This window comes from Neolamprologus multifasciatus, chromosome 3 (genome assembly GCF_963576455.1).
Source record: "Neolamprologus multifasciatus chromosome 3, fNeoMul1.2, whole genome shotgun sequence".
NCBI classification, from domain to species: Eukaryota; Metazoa; Chordata; class Actinopteri; order Cichliformes; family Cichlidae; genus Neolamprologus; species Neolamprologus multifasciatus.
In genome coordinates this window covers 36,333,260-36,347,294 of record NC_140441.1, presented here as the reverse complement: position 1 = coordinate 36,347,294, position 14,035 = coordinate 36,333,260, and the positions used below count along the sequence as shown (strand labels likewise).

General features: G+C 40.4%; 1 protein-coding gene across 1 annotated transcript in view; it reads left to right on the top strand.

The window, feature by feature from the left end:
• Positions 1-13,813, top strand: part of LOC146522904 (endophilin-A1-like) — a 56,586-nt gene extending 42,773 nt beyond the window's left edge. Inside the window, exons 2-9 of the mRNA XM_085142012.1 lie at positions 2,776-2,844; positions 4,506-4,578; positions 4,679-4,822; positions 4,991-5,124; positions 5,286-5,444; positions 5,899-6,002; positions 6,095-6,225; positions 7,554-13,813. Of these exons, the coding sequence (XP_084998138.1) occupies positions 2,776-2,844; positions 4,506-4,578; positions 4,679-4,822; positions 4,991-5,124; positions 5,286-5,444; positions 5,899-6,002; positions 6,095-6,225; positions 7,554-7,750 (1,011 nt within the window). The 3' untranslated portion in view covers positions 7,751-13,813. The remainder of the gene's footprint in view (positions 1-2,775; positions 2,845-4,505; positions 4,579-4,678; positions 4,823-4,990; positions 5,125-5,285; positions 5,445-5,898; positions 6,003-6,094; positions 6,226-7,553) is intronic.
• Positions 13,814-14,035: the final 222 nt, after the last annotated feature.

The following is a 14,035-nucleotide window of genomic DNA, read 5'->3' as shown; positions in this document are numbered from 1 at the left end:
CATCTATGTGTTGGTGTTTAGGCTGTAATTTGGGTGGTTGATGGGTGTAGGAGTTTCCTCACTGAGTGAACCACTATACTGCCTGTTTGTATTTGTTGTTGGGTTTTTTTTTTCCTTCTCTGGCCTTGCTCAAGTGTTTTGTTATTGGATGTCTTTTGCCTTTTTAGGTAGAAGAGATGGTAGTCGGGGTTGCTCGTGCCATAATGCTAAACAACATTCACACAGGATTCATGTTAGCTGAATTTGGTAGCTAGAACAATGGGGTATGTTGCCTAGTTTTCTTAATTAGTCTTATTTGTATTACATAAACAATGAAATTACATTATTCTGTTTTCTAAAAAAAAAATCAAAAATCCAAATTGCAGACTGTTAATGTTTACAATATGTATATTTAATTAGTTTTTACTTTATTTGATGGAACTTTATTTTTTGTCATTCTAACATCATACTTTAATCATGCAGCACATTTTGGTTGAATCGTGTATGAAACTTAAGAGAAATGTTTGGCAACTGTTTCCGATGAGCATTTCACGGTTTCTTATAGTACTGCAATAGTGGCAACAGCAGTTCAAATATTCATTTGAACTGCTGTCAGTATACATAAGTGCAGCTGTCTGCTGTTGTTGCCGTATGTTGTTTTTATGCATTTGTTTACTGGTATCTACTGCATAGATAAGTGGAAAGGTGCATATGGGTTCACTAAGCTGTGGGTGTCTGATATGAGTCACGATTGTGGAAAATCCCTCTCTCCTCCTTCCCTGCAACCTGAGGCGATTAGCAAGCAAGCAGTGTCACTCTGCAGCAACTCCCTCTCCTACAGTGACAAGCAGAGCAGAACAAAGATCTATATATAAGCAAGGCAATATCTATAACTCACTGAGCGTCAGTGTGATTGCAGTCAGATGGAGGTCATAGCTTTTGTGATGAGTCTGCTGTCTTTGCTGTGCAGACTTCATTCGCTCCACTATGTCTTTGTTATTACAGACAGGGCTGTAGTTGTGTAACGTTAAGTCCTGCTTTTTTTGTTCAGTCTGAACACTAAAAGAGGAGATTTTTAGAGGAAATAATCACACTTTCGTTAAGTGAAGAAAAACTAGTACTGCTTGTTTTGAAAGAGATGAATTGAGGTTACTTTGTCGTTTTTTGGTCGTCTGTGGACTCTTTGTGGTTAATTATGCTTGTCTTTAGGATCATTTCAGTAATTAAGTGTGTCTTTGTGTTTGTTTTGTCTCTTAAGTGTTTAATTTCTTTACTTCACAGGGGTGTCTGATATATGGATATTTACCTTTCCTTGTTACTCATTTCTTTTTTCTTCTGTGTCTCTTCAGGGTTGTTCTACTTGTGTTGGGGATTATTTTGGTAATTTCAGTCGTCTTTGTGGCCATTTACTGGTGGCTTTTGATCCCTTTTAATTGTTTTGAGTCATTTGCGTTGTCTTTGAATGGTTGGTTTCTGGTTGTTTGTGTCTCTGATTATTTTGCTTGTCTTTAGGGCCGTTCAGGTAACTGTGTGTTTCTATGAGGCTGTTTTTGTCCCCCCCCACCCCCTATTTTTTTTTAAGTTTGTGTCTCTTTGTGGCTGTTTTCCTTCTCGTTTGGTTTATTTCTGTAATTTTGTGTGTCTTTGTGGTCACTTTGTGGCTGCTTTGGGTCTCTGTAAGCTTTTGTCTTTTTGTGGCCCTGTTGTTCTTTTTTGTCTCTTCATGATTGTTTTCTCATCATTTTGGTGTCATATAGATTACTAAGGGTGTTTTTCTCGCTCATTTTTTGGGTCTCTTTGTAGTTAATTTTGGGTCTTTTGTGTATCTTTAAGGTCATTCTGTGGGTGTTTATTGTTATGTTAGATTGGAGCTATTTGGTAATTTGGGGTCTCTTTGGTGAGTTTGTGGTGATTTGGGTTCTCTTTGTTAGTATTTTACACTGTTTAACTGAGCTCTGTGATCTTCAAAATGAGAACCATACTGAAGTGACTTCATAGAGAAGCCAGGAGGCTTTTTGGTGTTCAGACTCCCAGAACTGTGATGGTGGGATTGTAAATGAATCCATTATCATCCATCACATTCATGCAGAGTACCACTCATAATTGAGCAATCTTCTGTTGTCCAAACCCGTATTTTAACACTTTAAATGTCCACATTTTGATAATATCCACACCAAGACTGCAGTAACAAAAGAAAAATTCAAGCAAAAAATGTGATTTATTCTCAGAACAAGTGAGTACAAGTTTTAACCTTTTATTATTTTATTGAATAATGTAATATAAATCAGCTTGAACGTGTTTCTGAGAAAAATATTGAAGCATTTCAGTGAAAGCAGAAAGCCGGCTCATCAGCCGAGAGATGCTTGGCCATCTGAAAGAGGTTTTTATTTAGGATGAAGAGACTGTCTGAGAATTTAAACTGCTCAATTTCTGCCTGCACAGGCCAAGGACACAGATGAAAATAAACTGTTATTGACTCACTCTGAAACACTGTATTCTAATGGTATTAAAATAGAAGACCAAAAAGTCGAGGAATCAAAGGTTGAGTGAAAGCTGTTGTCACTCCACACCGACTTTCCTTCTCGTCTCTTTTTTCCTGCATAAATTATTTTGTACAACACTTCCTTTTTTTCTGCCTTTGTTCTTATCACACAGCCAGACTTCATTACCACTTTAAACGCAATTTGGTGTTTCTTCCTCTGAGGTTTGGTTTCAGTAATCAAAGCTACTCAAATATGAAAGTATTAACCATCTTTCTTCCCCTTTCTGTCTCTTTCCTCTGATTTCTTATTACAGAAAGTCAGCGAGAAGGTTGGAGGTGCGGAAGGAACCAAGCTAGATGATGACTTTAAAGAAATGGAGAAGGTAATTATCTTTTTGTCTGTGATCTGATACGAAATTTAATCTTAGCTTAGTGTTAAGTGTAGAAGCAGAGAGAAACTGGATCTCTCTTACCTCTGCTGGTAGAGGTTAGCTAATTTAAAACTTATACTTGCTATAATCACTAAAATAACCTGGAAGCTTCAATGACAATTTTCTGAGAGAAGGTTTGGTGCCAGAATACTTCTTGCATCTAATCCACGAAGTAAGTGGGCACAGCAGAGATAGACTAGCATACTTTAAATTATGTTTATGTTTTGTTTTTGTTTTTTTAATTAAACAAGACATAAGTAAAGGTAAAGTTTGGTGCTCTAACTACAGCCTAACTGGCTGCTATGTGTTGCTTCATTTTGACCACATATGAGTCTTACTAACTTGTAAACCTGTATTACACCAGCAGATTTTCTAATGTATATCTAAATATATATAGAAAATATTGCAAAGCTGTATTCATTGTAGTATATAGAGCAACTTTATTACTTGATTAATAACTGATGAGCTGTTGGCCTTCATCGTGTTCATTAACAGAAACGGAGTGTTCACCTTCAAAGGCAAGGCAAGTTTATTTGTATAGCACAATTCAACAACAAGGTGATTCAAAGTGCTTTACAGATACATTAGAAACAAAAACAATGATTTAAAATTGATTAAAACAAGCAAACTAACTAACTAACAAACAAACAAACAAACAAACAAAACAGTATATAAAATCAAAACAGATAAAATCAGTAGTTAAAATGTAAGTTTTGAAATTTAAGCTTAACAGTGTGGATTTGGTGCTTTATTTAAATGCAGCTGAGAACAGGTGAGTCTTCAACCTGGATTTAAATAAACTGAGTGTTTCAGCTGATCGGAGGCTTTCTGGGAGTTTGTTCTAGATATAAGGAGCATAAAGGCTGAATGCAGCTTCTCCGTGTCTGGTTCTGACTCTGGGAACTGATAAAAGACCGGATCCAGATGACCTCAGGGATCTGGAAGGTTCATACTGGGTCAGAAGGTCACTGATGTATTTTGGTCCTAAACCATTCAGAGCTTTATAGACCAGCATCAGAACTTTAAAGTCTATCCTCTGACGGACAGGCAGCCAGTGTAAAGACCTCAGAGCTGGACTGAAAAAGTAAAAGTGCACTTTTTAAAATGCATTGGTTTCGACATTAAGGTACAGCTTCTAATTTGAAGGTGAACATTCTAAGTTTCTAGTTTGTAGGGTTGGGGAATACACATTTTTCCCCTAGTAATATTTGGTACAGGGGATGGCAGACCTATCTCTAGGCGTATGTCACTGAGGGTGAAGTTGCACCTTTCCAGGTTATGGCTATATAAGGTACCACCCAAGTTTTCTATTGCCAGAGATAATCACTGACTCTGTATGAGTGTTGGTCACATGTTGTTGTTTTGATTTATTGTTTCTGCTTTATGAAATATCCTACCAAACATGTTGTTAACAATATGTTTCATAATTACCTTAATGAAGGCCACAAGCCTAAATACACAGGAAGAAAAATAGAGTTATACTGCGTACTGAAAACATTGCTGGAGCTGATCTATGCACTTTGGAAGTAGTTGAAGTTGTTCCTGGACTTTCTACTCTGTTTATACGAGTGAGTATCAGTTGACATGCTGATAATCTGGTGTTTCCCCTGCAGAAGGTGGACGTCACCAGCAGAGCAGTGTTGGACATCATGACCAAAACTACAGAGTACCTTCAGCCTAACCCAGGTATTAAATATACAAAGGTTGCAGTATACTAAAAAAAATTGCAAAACTATTATATTGTAATTCAAATTGTGACTCCTGATGTTATTTCTGCTTTTTAAAGCATCAAGAGCCAAGCTGAGTATGATCAACACCATGTCAAAGATCCGTGGGCAGGAAAAAGGACCTGGTTATCCACAGGCTGAGACCGTCCTAGGAGACGCCATGTTGAAGTTTGGACGGGAGTTAGGAGAGGAGTCCAGCTTTGGTAAATGTATACCTGTAAAAAACTTAAGATAGTATCAGAAAGTTAACCATTTTTAATTATTTTTTCCAATTCAAGATTAGATAATAGAGGAAAATAGGTCATAAGCAGGTAGCAACCTTGGCGGCTCAGAAAAATTAGCTTTTTGCTAATTTCTCACTTTACTTCCAGGCTTGGCCCTCATGGATGCTGGTGAGGCGATGAAGGAACTCGGGGAGGTGAAAGATGCTCTGGACATGGAGGTCAAACAGAACTTCATTGATCCACTGCAGAATCTTCATGATAAAGACCTCAAAGAGATACAGGTCAGTAAACACAAATCCATAACATTAGATATGTGGGAAATTGAATTTATAATGGTGACATGTTGTTGAATTCTTCTTCAACATGAATCTTAAATTGTTTTCACAGTGGTTTCACAGTGGTTTATTCAACATATCACATGTTCCTTTCTCATCTATTCCAGCATCATTTGAAGAAGATGGAAGGCCGACGTCTGGACTTCGACTACAAGAAGAAGCGTCAGGGGAAAGTCCAGGATGACGAAATCAAACAGGCACTGGAGAAGTTTGATGAGAGCAAAGAGATCGCAGAGCAGAGCATGTTTAACCTACTGGAGAGCGACGTAAGGATAATGTAATATACGTATTCCAATTCCACCATAACTTATTATTATCAGAGTTGAAGGTAAATATGTTCCTTAGCTCTACAGAGAAAAGCGTTAAATAATCTCAGATCATTAATACCAAAACAGAGTTTTGAAGACCAATCAGAAGAAGAAAAACTAATCATATTGTGCCCTCAGCAAATTAAAAGAAAGATTTTAAATCACAGCCACAAAAACAAGTTGAATGTTATTAAAAAAAAACAAAAAGGGGGAAACATATGAAATCAAATATTAAGGTCTATTCTTGTTACTGACATGTTCCAAGTAAAAAATTTGATGCTATACACAAACATGGAAAAGACGAGCAATCTTGTGCCTTCCTGTGTTAAGCCAGTGCCAGCCCAGTGTGGGTATGGAGGATGGGTTTGGAAGAAGAAAAACAACAAAAAACACGTTTATGTGTGTGTTGCAGATAGAGCAGGTGAGCCAGCTCTCAGCATTGGTCCAAGCTCAGTTTGAATACCACAGTCGTGCCTCTGAAATCCTCCAACAGCTCTCCAGGAAGATGGAGGACAGGTATCGATCCAGCCTCCTACTCAGGATAGAAATAAAGCTATAAAAATAGTCTGTGTGGTTAGATAGAACTTAACTGTGTGGCTTCCTTCCAGGATAAAAGAAGTGTCCAGTAAACCGAGGAAGGAGTACACTCCAAAACCCAGAATGACACTGGAGCTGCTGCCACCCAGCGAAAGCCACAATGGAGGGATACACTCTGCCAAATCCCCAGGAAGATCACCAGGTAGAGAGAGGATGTCAATCTTCGATGTGCAGTTAGATGACTGCCAGAATCCAGCTCAATGGTATCTGTCAAATAATGTCCAGTAGAGATGAGGTATCTGCAGTAGTGTCTTGGCAAGTCAGGATCTGGGATGCCTCATGTAGTCTGAGCAAAAAGACGAGCACGTCTACCAGATAGAAGAAGCCGTGGGAGTTCAGATGAGATTTAGAAGAACGGGTTGGCCTATTATCTGCAGGGTTGGAAGTTCAATTCCTAGCCCTTCCTGTCCATGTTGCAAAGTGCAAGGCACTGAACCTTAACATGCGATGCATCCTGTAAAAGCAGTAGATACTACAGACTCTACATAAAAGCCTTGAGGAGTGAAACCAGTGCAGCAGTGCATTAACCATATTTTAAGCAATCAGCAGGGAATAACTCCACTGGTTAAAATAAGTCTGATTGTATTTAAGCGTATAAGAAAATTGCCCCAGTTCTCAATTGCTTGATGTTTTTAATCTTAGTCGCTATTTCAAAGTCATCTTTAAGAGAGTTTTGTGTTTATTTTTTAATATATATTCCATATATTCCTGATCTGGGTCAAAATCTGTATGTCTAATTTTCAGTCAGACTCCATGTTCAACACCTCAATTGGAAAAACACAGGAAAGACTTCAGAAATGCTTATCTCAAGGTTTCACAATGAGTCTTCACCATCAAAAAAAGGCCATCACAGTGGCTCATTGCTCTATCTGCCAGCCCCAGCCCCCCCCCCCCCCCCCCCCCAAATAAATTAATTAATTAATTAATTAAAGCATGTCAGAAAGGAGACACAAACCAAGCCTCGGGGGTCGCAAGCTAGTGTACTCCCAGTGCTCGGCATCTGGTGTAAACTGAGTTCCAAATTAGCATGCGCATCCATCCACTGTGGCATCCCCTTGGGAAATTATTTAGCAGCTGAAAGTTTCTTTCTACCTTCCAGAGTAGTATTAGAGTCTGTTAAACTTGTTTCATATTCGAGACAATTTACTTGTATGGACTTTTTATTTTAAGTTTAATTCTGAAATATACAAAGTTATTTAAAAGATTCCTGACTTTCTCTGGATTTTAGTTGTGCAGGATTTCAAAGTTAGTTAGAATGGTTTTCAGTTAACAGGTGAGCTTTGTCAAACCATTATGTTGATATCCAGCAAATTAGCCCCGTTCAATGCACAGCAAGAAATTCTTAAGTAAAACAAAATAGGCCCCGTATGTAACAGTGTCATTAAGCTAAACCAAAACAAACCAGATAACCAAAAATGCCTCATAGAGAGTGAAACTGACTCGCTATGTTTTGCTTCTGTCCATTCACAGCCCCTATGGACCAGCCATGTTGTCGAGCGCTCTACGACTTTGAACCAGAGAATGAAGGTGAGCTGGGCTTCAAAGAGGGGGATGTCATCACCCTGACCAATCAGATCGATGACAACTGGTACGAGGGTATGATCAACGGCCAGTCGGGCTTCTTCCCCATCAATTATGTGGATATCCTGGTGCCGCTCCCTCATTAGGTCCTGTTACCAACCTTCCCCTTCCCCTCGACCAATCCAGACACCCAGAAAACAGCCTGTATTTGCATAAACAACAAACCACGCCCTCCTTCTACTTCTTCTTCTTCTTCTGTGCTTCTGTGCAATTCTGCTTTCACAAAATGGACTGAAACGAGAGAGAAGCCCGAGATGGGATGCATAAGTTGCGGCAGTAGAACAGCGATTAGAGTAGAAGAAGAAAGGGAGAGGAGGATTATAGCGTGAGAGCTGCATAAGCAAGGGACTGAAAGAGATGAAAAGACAAAGAGATGATGTTCTTTTATAGCGCAGTGCTTGGCCGGGCAGCACAGAATACTGTGAGGTTATGGAGACTTGCGAATAAGGCACGGTGTATATGTATGTGCATGTATGTGTCTGTATGTGCGTTTTGACCTGTTCTTACTGTATTTATGATCAAGCCAGCACAAATTCCTGCTTGTCGTTTTAGCTGCCTGACAGCTTTTTTGTGAGACTGTCTTCTTTCTTCTTTTCTTGCTGTATTTCTCTAAAAGTAACTGTTCTTTCTACCTTAACTTGCCTTCTTGTGCTCTTTTTCATACCTAGATTTTTCAGAAACTGTCACAGTTTTACCAGCTGTCTATCTTTGTTACTTTCTCTTGTCTTGTTATTTTCTTTCATTGGGTAGCACTACCTTTTAGAAAGGCTCCATAGTCCAGATTGTAGACCATCAAAATAACAACCCAGAGCCACAGATCCATAGAGTTTACGATTTAGATATATTTCAACCTCTTTCTAGCTCTTTTTGTAACACCCTCTGCCTTTGCTGACACTGCATAGCATTTCAATTCAGTGGCTGAATGCATGATCCAGCCAAAAAAAAGATTGACTATGTTGAAGTAAGCTTGGTCTTGCTAGAATGGAAAAGAGAACATTTATCCACTTGTTTTTAAACCCATTTATCTTGTAAAATGGAACTTTTAGGAGGGTTTTGAGGCTTGAGGATCAAGAAACTCATTCAACACATCACTAAGCAGGAGTTCAAGTGATGAAAAGGAGAAGTTTGGGTTACTCTTTTTTACCAAGCAGCACTGATTTGCCATCACAGCCACAGATGAATGTTATTGAACAGAGCCTTGTTTGTTTTTGTTTTGTTTTGATACACATTTGAACATTCCAGTATGCATAGTGAGAAAGAAGTTTGTTTGTTTTTTCCTTTCTATATACTGTGGTTTCCTTGTACTCTGTGGAGTAGGAGCTTGCTGATTTGTCTAAATATGTGGCTTTTGCATGCATGACTGTGTGTGGCTAGATGGCTTTAAAAAACAGCAATTTTAGATTTCTTCAGATTTTCAATAACTGATGCTCAGAAACATAATTAAGTTTGGGAGGTGATACTCCCTTGCCAAAAGGCACGTCAGTAGCACATGTAGTAGCTGATGAACAGTTACAACTAGTGCTCCCAGCGTTAATCTCATTAAAATGACATTAATGCCATTTTAACGAGATTAACGCTGGGAGCACTAGTTACAACAATTAATATCTACCCAACAATCTGAGAAGTATCAGTAAAGTCTACTGTGAATGACCATGGCAGACCCGATGACATGAACGTGCTTTGCATCCTTTATTTACACACAAACACATAGAGATTCAGCTCTCCTGCTGCCAGCTCAACAATACCACAACAACTAACCATTACAGGACCCGTCAGCGGGGCATGATTGCAGATGCTGTGCAGGTGCATCTGCCTTCCTTGCATGGCACCGCAGGCCCCACCCTGCCACATACCCCCATCGCCCGACTGAGGCCGGGCAGACATCCGGCCGAACCTACTCCACCACAACGAGCGGGAGGGGGGGATCAGCCCGGATCGTCGGACCCCGGGCCCTGGCCAAGGGTTGTCAGTTCAGGTGGCCGCCCGTGAACCCAGCGGCGCCGGCGAAGCTGGTCCGGAGGTCAGCCGCGTGGCAGGTGGACGCGGCGCGGCTGGCACGGTCGTGAGCCCCAGCTCACAGGCGGCTGAGCAGATGTTCGGTGTACACCGGCCACTGGTTGGGGTGAGGCTGGTCTGGCGTGCACGTCCAATTGAGCAGGCTCCCCTGGCACAGGGACCTCCGTCTCCTCGCGCGGCCCCTCCGTCACCACCACCACCGCCGCCGCTCCTGGCTGAAGCAGCCCCTCGCGGCTCCTCTGTTTTCACTGTCACCACCACCGCCGCTGCTCCCGGCTCGAGCAGCCCGTCGCGCGGCTCCTCCATCACCACCCCCGCTTCCGGCTGGCGGGGACCCTCACACGCCTCCTCCACCTCCAGCGATGGCGTAGCAAGTTCCTCCCACGCTGACCTCCAGCTCGGGCTGGGCAGGTGGGTGAGCTAGTGGTGGGCCCAGCAGTTGCTCCTTGTCCCTCCTCCGGAGAGCAGGAATGGGGGCAGGAATGGGAGCCGGTCCCTGCCGGGCACAAGCTACTCTCACCCGAGGAGTGAGGAAGGGTGCGGTGACAGGCTGCGGGCCGGCCACCCCAGAGGTGTCGGGGAGCGCCTGTGGGGGTGGCGGCGGTGTCGGGCAGGACCGGATTACCACCACCAGATCCTTCATTGTCTGCAGGTTCTGCTCTGCCTGGTCCTGCAGCTCTTTCTGCCGCCGGCGACACACCGCTGCCTGCTCCCGCTGCATGGCTGCCAGCTCAGCCACCATTTGCACCAGCTCCTCTCTCTGCTGGCCCAGTCCTGAGTCTGCCGAGCCTCCCGTCCTGGGTTTCAGCACCACTGTGAATGACCACAGCAGACCAGGTGATATGAACATGCTTTGCACCATTTATTTACACACAAACACACAGAGCTGCAACTCTCCCGCTGCCAGCTCAAAATTACCACAGCAACCAACCATCACGTGATCCGGCGCTATGCTTAAGTCGGCGGGTGTATCCGCCTTCCGTGCACGGCACGGCCACATCTACGCTTTAATCTTTAGAGTGCTGTTAGGGGCCCGACTATTTTACATGATCATAGTTCCCACTAAACAAAGTATCTGAAATTCCTTGGTGAATATTTCAACAATAAATTATTGTTTCCAACAATAAAGTTGGAAACAATAAATTCCAACTTTATTGTTATTTGACAATGAAAAATTTCTAGTATTTTGGTCTCAAACACTAAAACTCTCTAACACTAGTTGCTAAGCTTTATATTGAAACAGTAAAGCAAGATCAAAACATTTTGCTGTCATGAAACCTGCTGTAATGCTAATACTAAATTCCAGATTCACATTGTTTAATGTCAAAATCCTGATAGCTCAAATTGCTTACCAGGGAGAATATACTATATTTTTGCCTGGTCATGATACCAGTTGTCTGTTATAGCTGTGTTTAATGGCAGTTAACTGGGCATACAAAGGTCAGTGCAGCTCAGATGTGCCATATTCACAATGGAAGTCATTCGCTAAACCATCTGCATTGAATAATATCTATAATGTAAAGTTGCACACAATGGAATTGATTCATAGCAATGTGGCAACCAGAGGCCATAAGAAGTCCGTGACATTCAGTGACTTCAAGCGACTATGGCCAAAGTAACCACTGGCAATGGGAAATGGATGGGATCCAAGATAAACTTTTCTCATCTTCCAGATGAGCAACTGAAATATATAACAATGAAGAGTGAAGTCTATTGAGTTTGGAAAGAAAAGCTTCTGGACTTTCATCTAAGAAGCTTCTTCAACTCTAAGAACTGATGGAGCTTCTTGGATGAGAGGTGAAACATCATCAACAAACTTAAAGAAGTCCAGACGCTTTTCTTTACAAGCTCCTTAGACTACAGTGACCTGGATGACTGAGAGCCAACAGACAATAAATAGTGAAGAATATCTGTATTGTCATATGACCTGATAGTGAATAACAATAGAAGGTAACCTAGGCAACCAGTGGCCGGAACACTCACCAGCAACCAGCTGTCACCTTCAAAGTAATGCGTGATGACCAAAATTGCTGTTTGATGACCAAACTTTTTTTTAGGTTGCACTCAAGTTTTAGAATCTTGTCTGCCTTCTTGTTCATAGAATGATACATTTTGTCATATTAGAATGTTGTTAATCCCCTTAAACATCTCACTAAAATCAAGATTTACTCATTTATTTATTTTAACCCTACGATCGTGACATCTTTTTTGCTTCTGAACCTGTTGTCATAATCTCAGGCATAATTATACCATTCTTTAGCCAAATGCTTCAGATATCTCATTCTAGTTTTCTCTTAAACAGTTGTTGGAATAGTTAAATGTTAGTAAGAACTCTGTGTTGGTGGTAGCTCCCTGCTGCAAACGCGATGTGTAGCATCTAGCAGGATGGCTACAATGTCAAAATGCTTCTCATTATTCTCAGTTTCTGGACAGATCTGCAGTATTGTTAAAAGCAGTGTAAAGGAGTCTACTTTGACAACGACCATATGAAAAAGGTTGATATTATTTACTGTTAAAGGTTCTCTGATAAAGCAACTGATTTATGTCTTTTAGGTTAGGTTATATAGAGATAGTCACAAAACTACGTTTGAAGGAAAATGGAAACCATACGTTTACATAAGAACATTAGTGGAACCAGGTGATAGCAGGAAAACATCATGTTTGAGGATAACACTTTAGTTGTTTTGTATATAAATGTATGACTTTTAAAGATCTGGACTCACAATTAGAGAGATGACTCAGTTTAAATAACTGAAACATTCTAGTAATATTAAGAGCTCTCTTCGAAATAGAGGACAGGACTACAAACCTATAATTACATGTGCTACTTGTTGAAATAGGCATCTAAGTATAGTTCTGGGTTTATGTCAAATCAATTGATAAAGGAAAACAATAACACCTTGGTCATCTCTGCTTTGAATTCTAGTTGTAATTTACCAGTCACACATTTTTTAAAACGGACTGTTTGATACTTATTGTACAGAGTTTAAGAATAATTTAAAAAAAAAATCTTAGGATTCTAGGGTTTTCTATCTGAGCATTATTTATGAACCAGCAGGAATCTGTGCTAGCACGGCTGATGCTAATGTGCCAGAAGTGGCTAACCAGCTAGCCTTTAGCTTAACATTCCTGTACTCGTGCTTTGTTGATGCAGTGTTGAGCAGAATACGTTAGAGTATTTAGTGCCTGATTACTGAATACCTCATCTTAAATGTAACATATAGGCTATTGAAAACAACAGAGAAATATAACATATTCCGAATTTTTCTAGAATACTCCGTCAGAAGAGCGGCTTTCATGTTAAACAGGTTATACTACAATCTTTTTTTCCTATTACTTACAGACCATTAACATATATGATCATTTTATACTATTAAAATCAACATACTAAGATCTATTAGCAGGTTAATGGTTTACATGTATAACATGGACCATATTAAAATATATAAAATCTTTACGGTTTCTACCAAACTTTAGGCAAAATGACGGGTTTGATTGTCTGCTTGTTAAGTAATCAGGTATTAAACCCTGTTTCCAGGTATCAAAGCTCAAGACATTGAACTTAGGATCACAGTTTTTCATACTAAGCAATCCAAAACATGAAGTAACACACTGATTATTATTCATGTGTAGTGGATGGTGTCATCTCTGACTTCTAGGCTGATGTTTTATCTGTGTCCAGTGTTTTCTGTCTTCCATATGAAGTTTATATCTGCCAGCAGCGCATCCTCTTACATTTTTATTGAGAACAATTTAAGCCGCATCCTACATCCTCATCCCTGTGCTGATGTGTTGATATTAGCCTACCTATTGCTCTGTAGCTAGCTACAAAGGAGTAGATCATTATGTCAACTAAACCAACTTCAGTGACCTCTATATGTTACTGCTAGTTTACATAGCAGTCTTCATTTGCATCTAGAGTTACAGAAGTGCTGTATGTTTATAGTTTTTCAGAAAGACGTCAGTAAAAACATGGTATACAGTCTTTAAATGACAACTATCTCAGTGACTAAAGTCAGCTTACTGCTAACTCTGCCAAACCCCCATAGATCACTGTTTTAATGGATGCCTGGATAATAAATTATAACACCTGGAAAACACCACACTGATAATTTTATCGGAATCTGGACCTTGCTCAGAAACAGTGCTCAGAAAGGACATTTGGACCTGGAGATGGCTGATGAGGTTAGGCTTAAAAAGCAGATATAAAAAATCATGACCATTATAATTATATTTACAATCTTATTGCCTTCTCTTGCTAAAGTCTAATGATTAATCAGTGCATGACACATACCAGAGAAAGTGTATGCCACCTAAAATGGCACAGATACTTAAGAAGTGTGACAGAGGCAAGA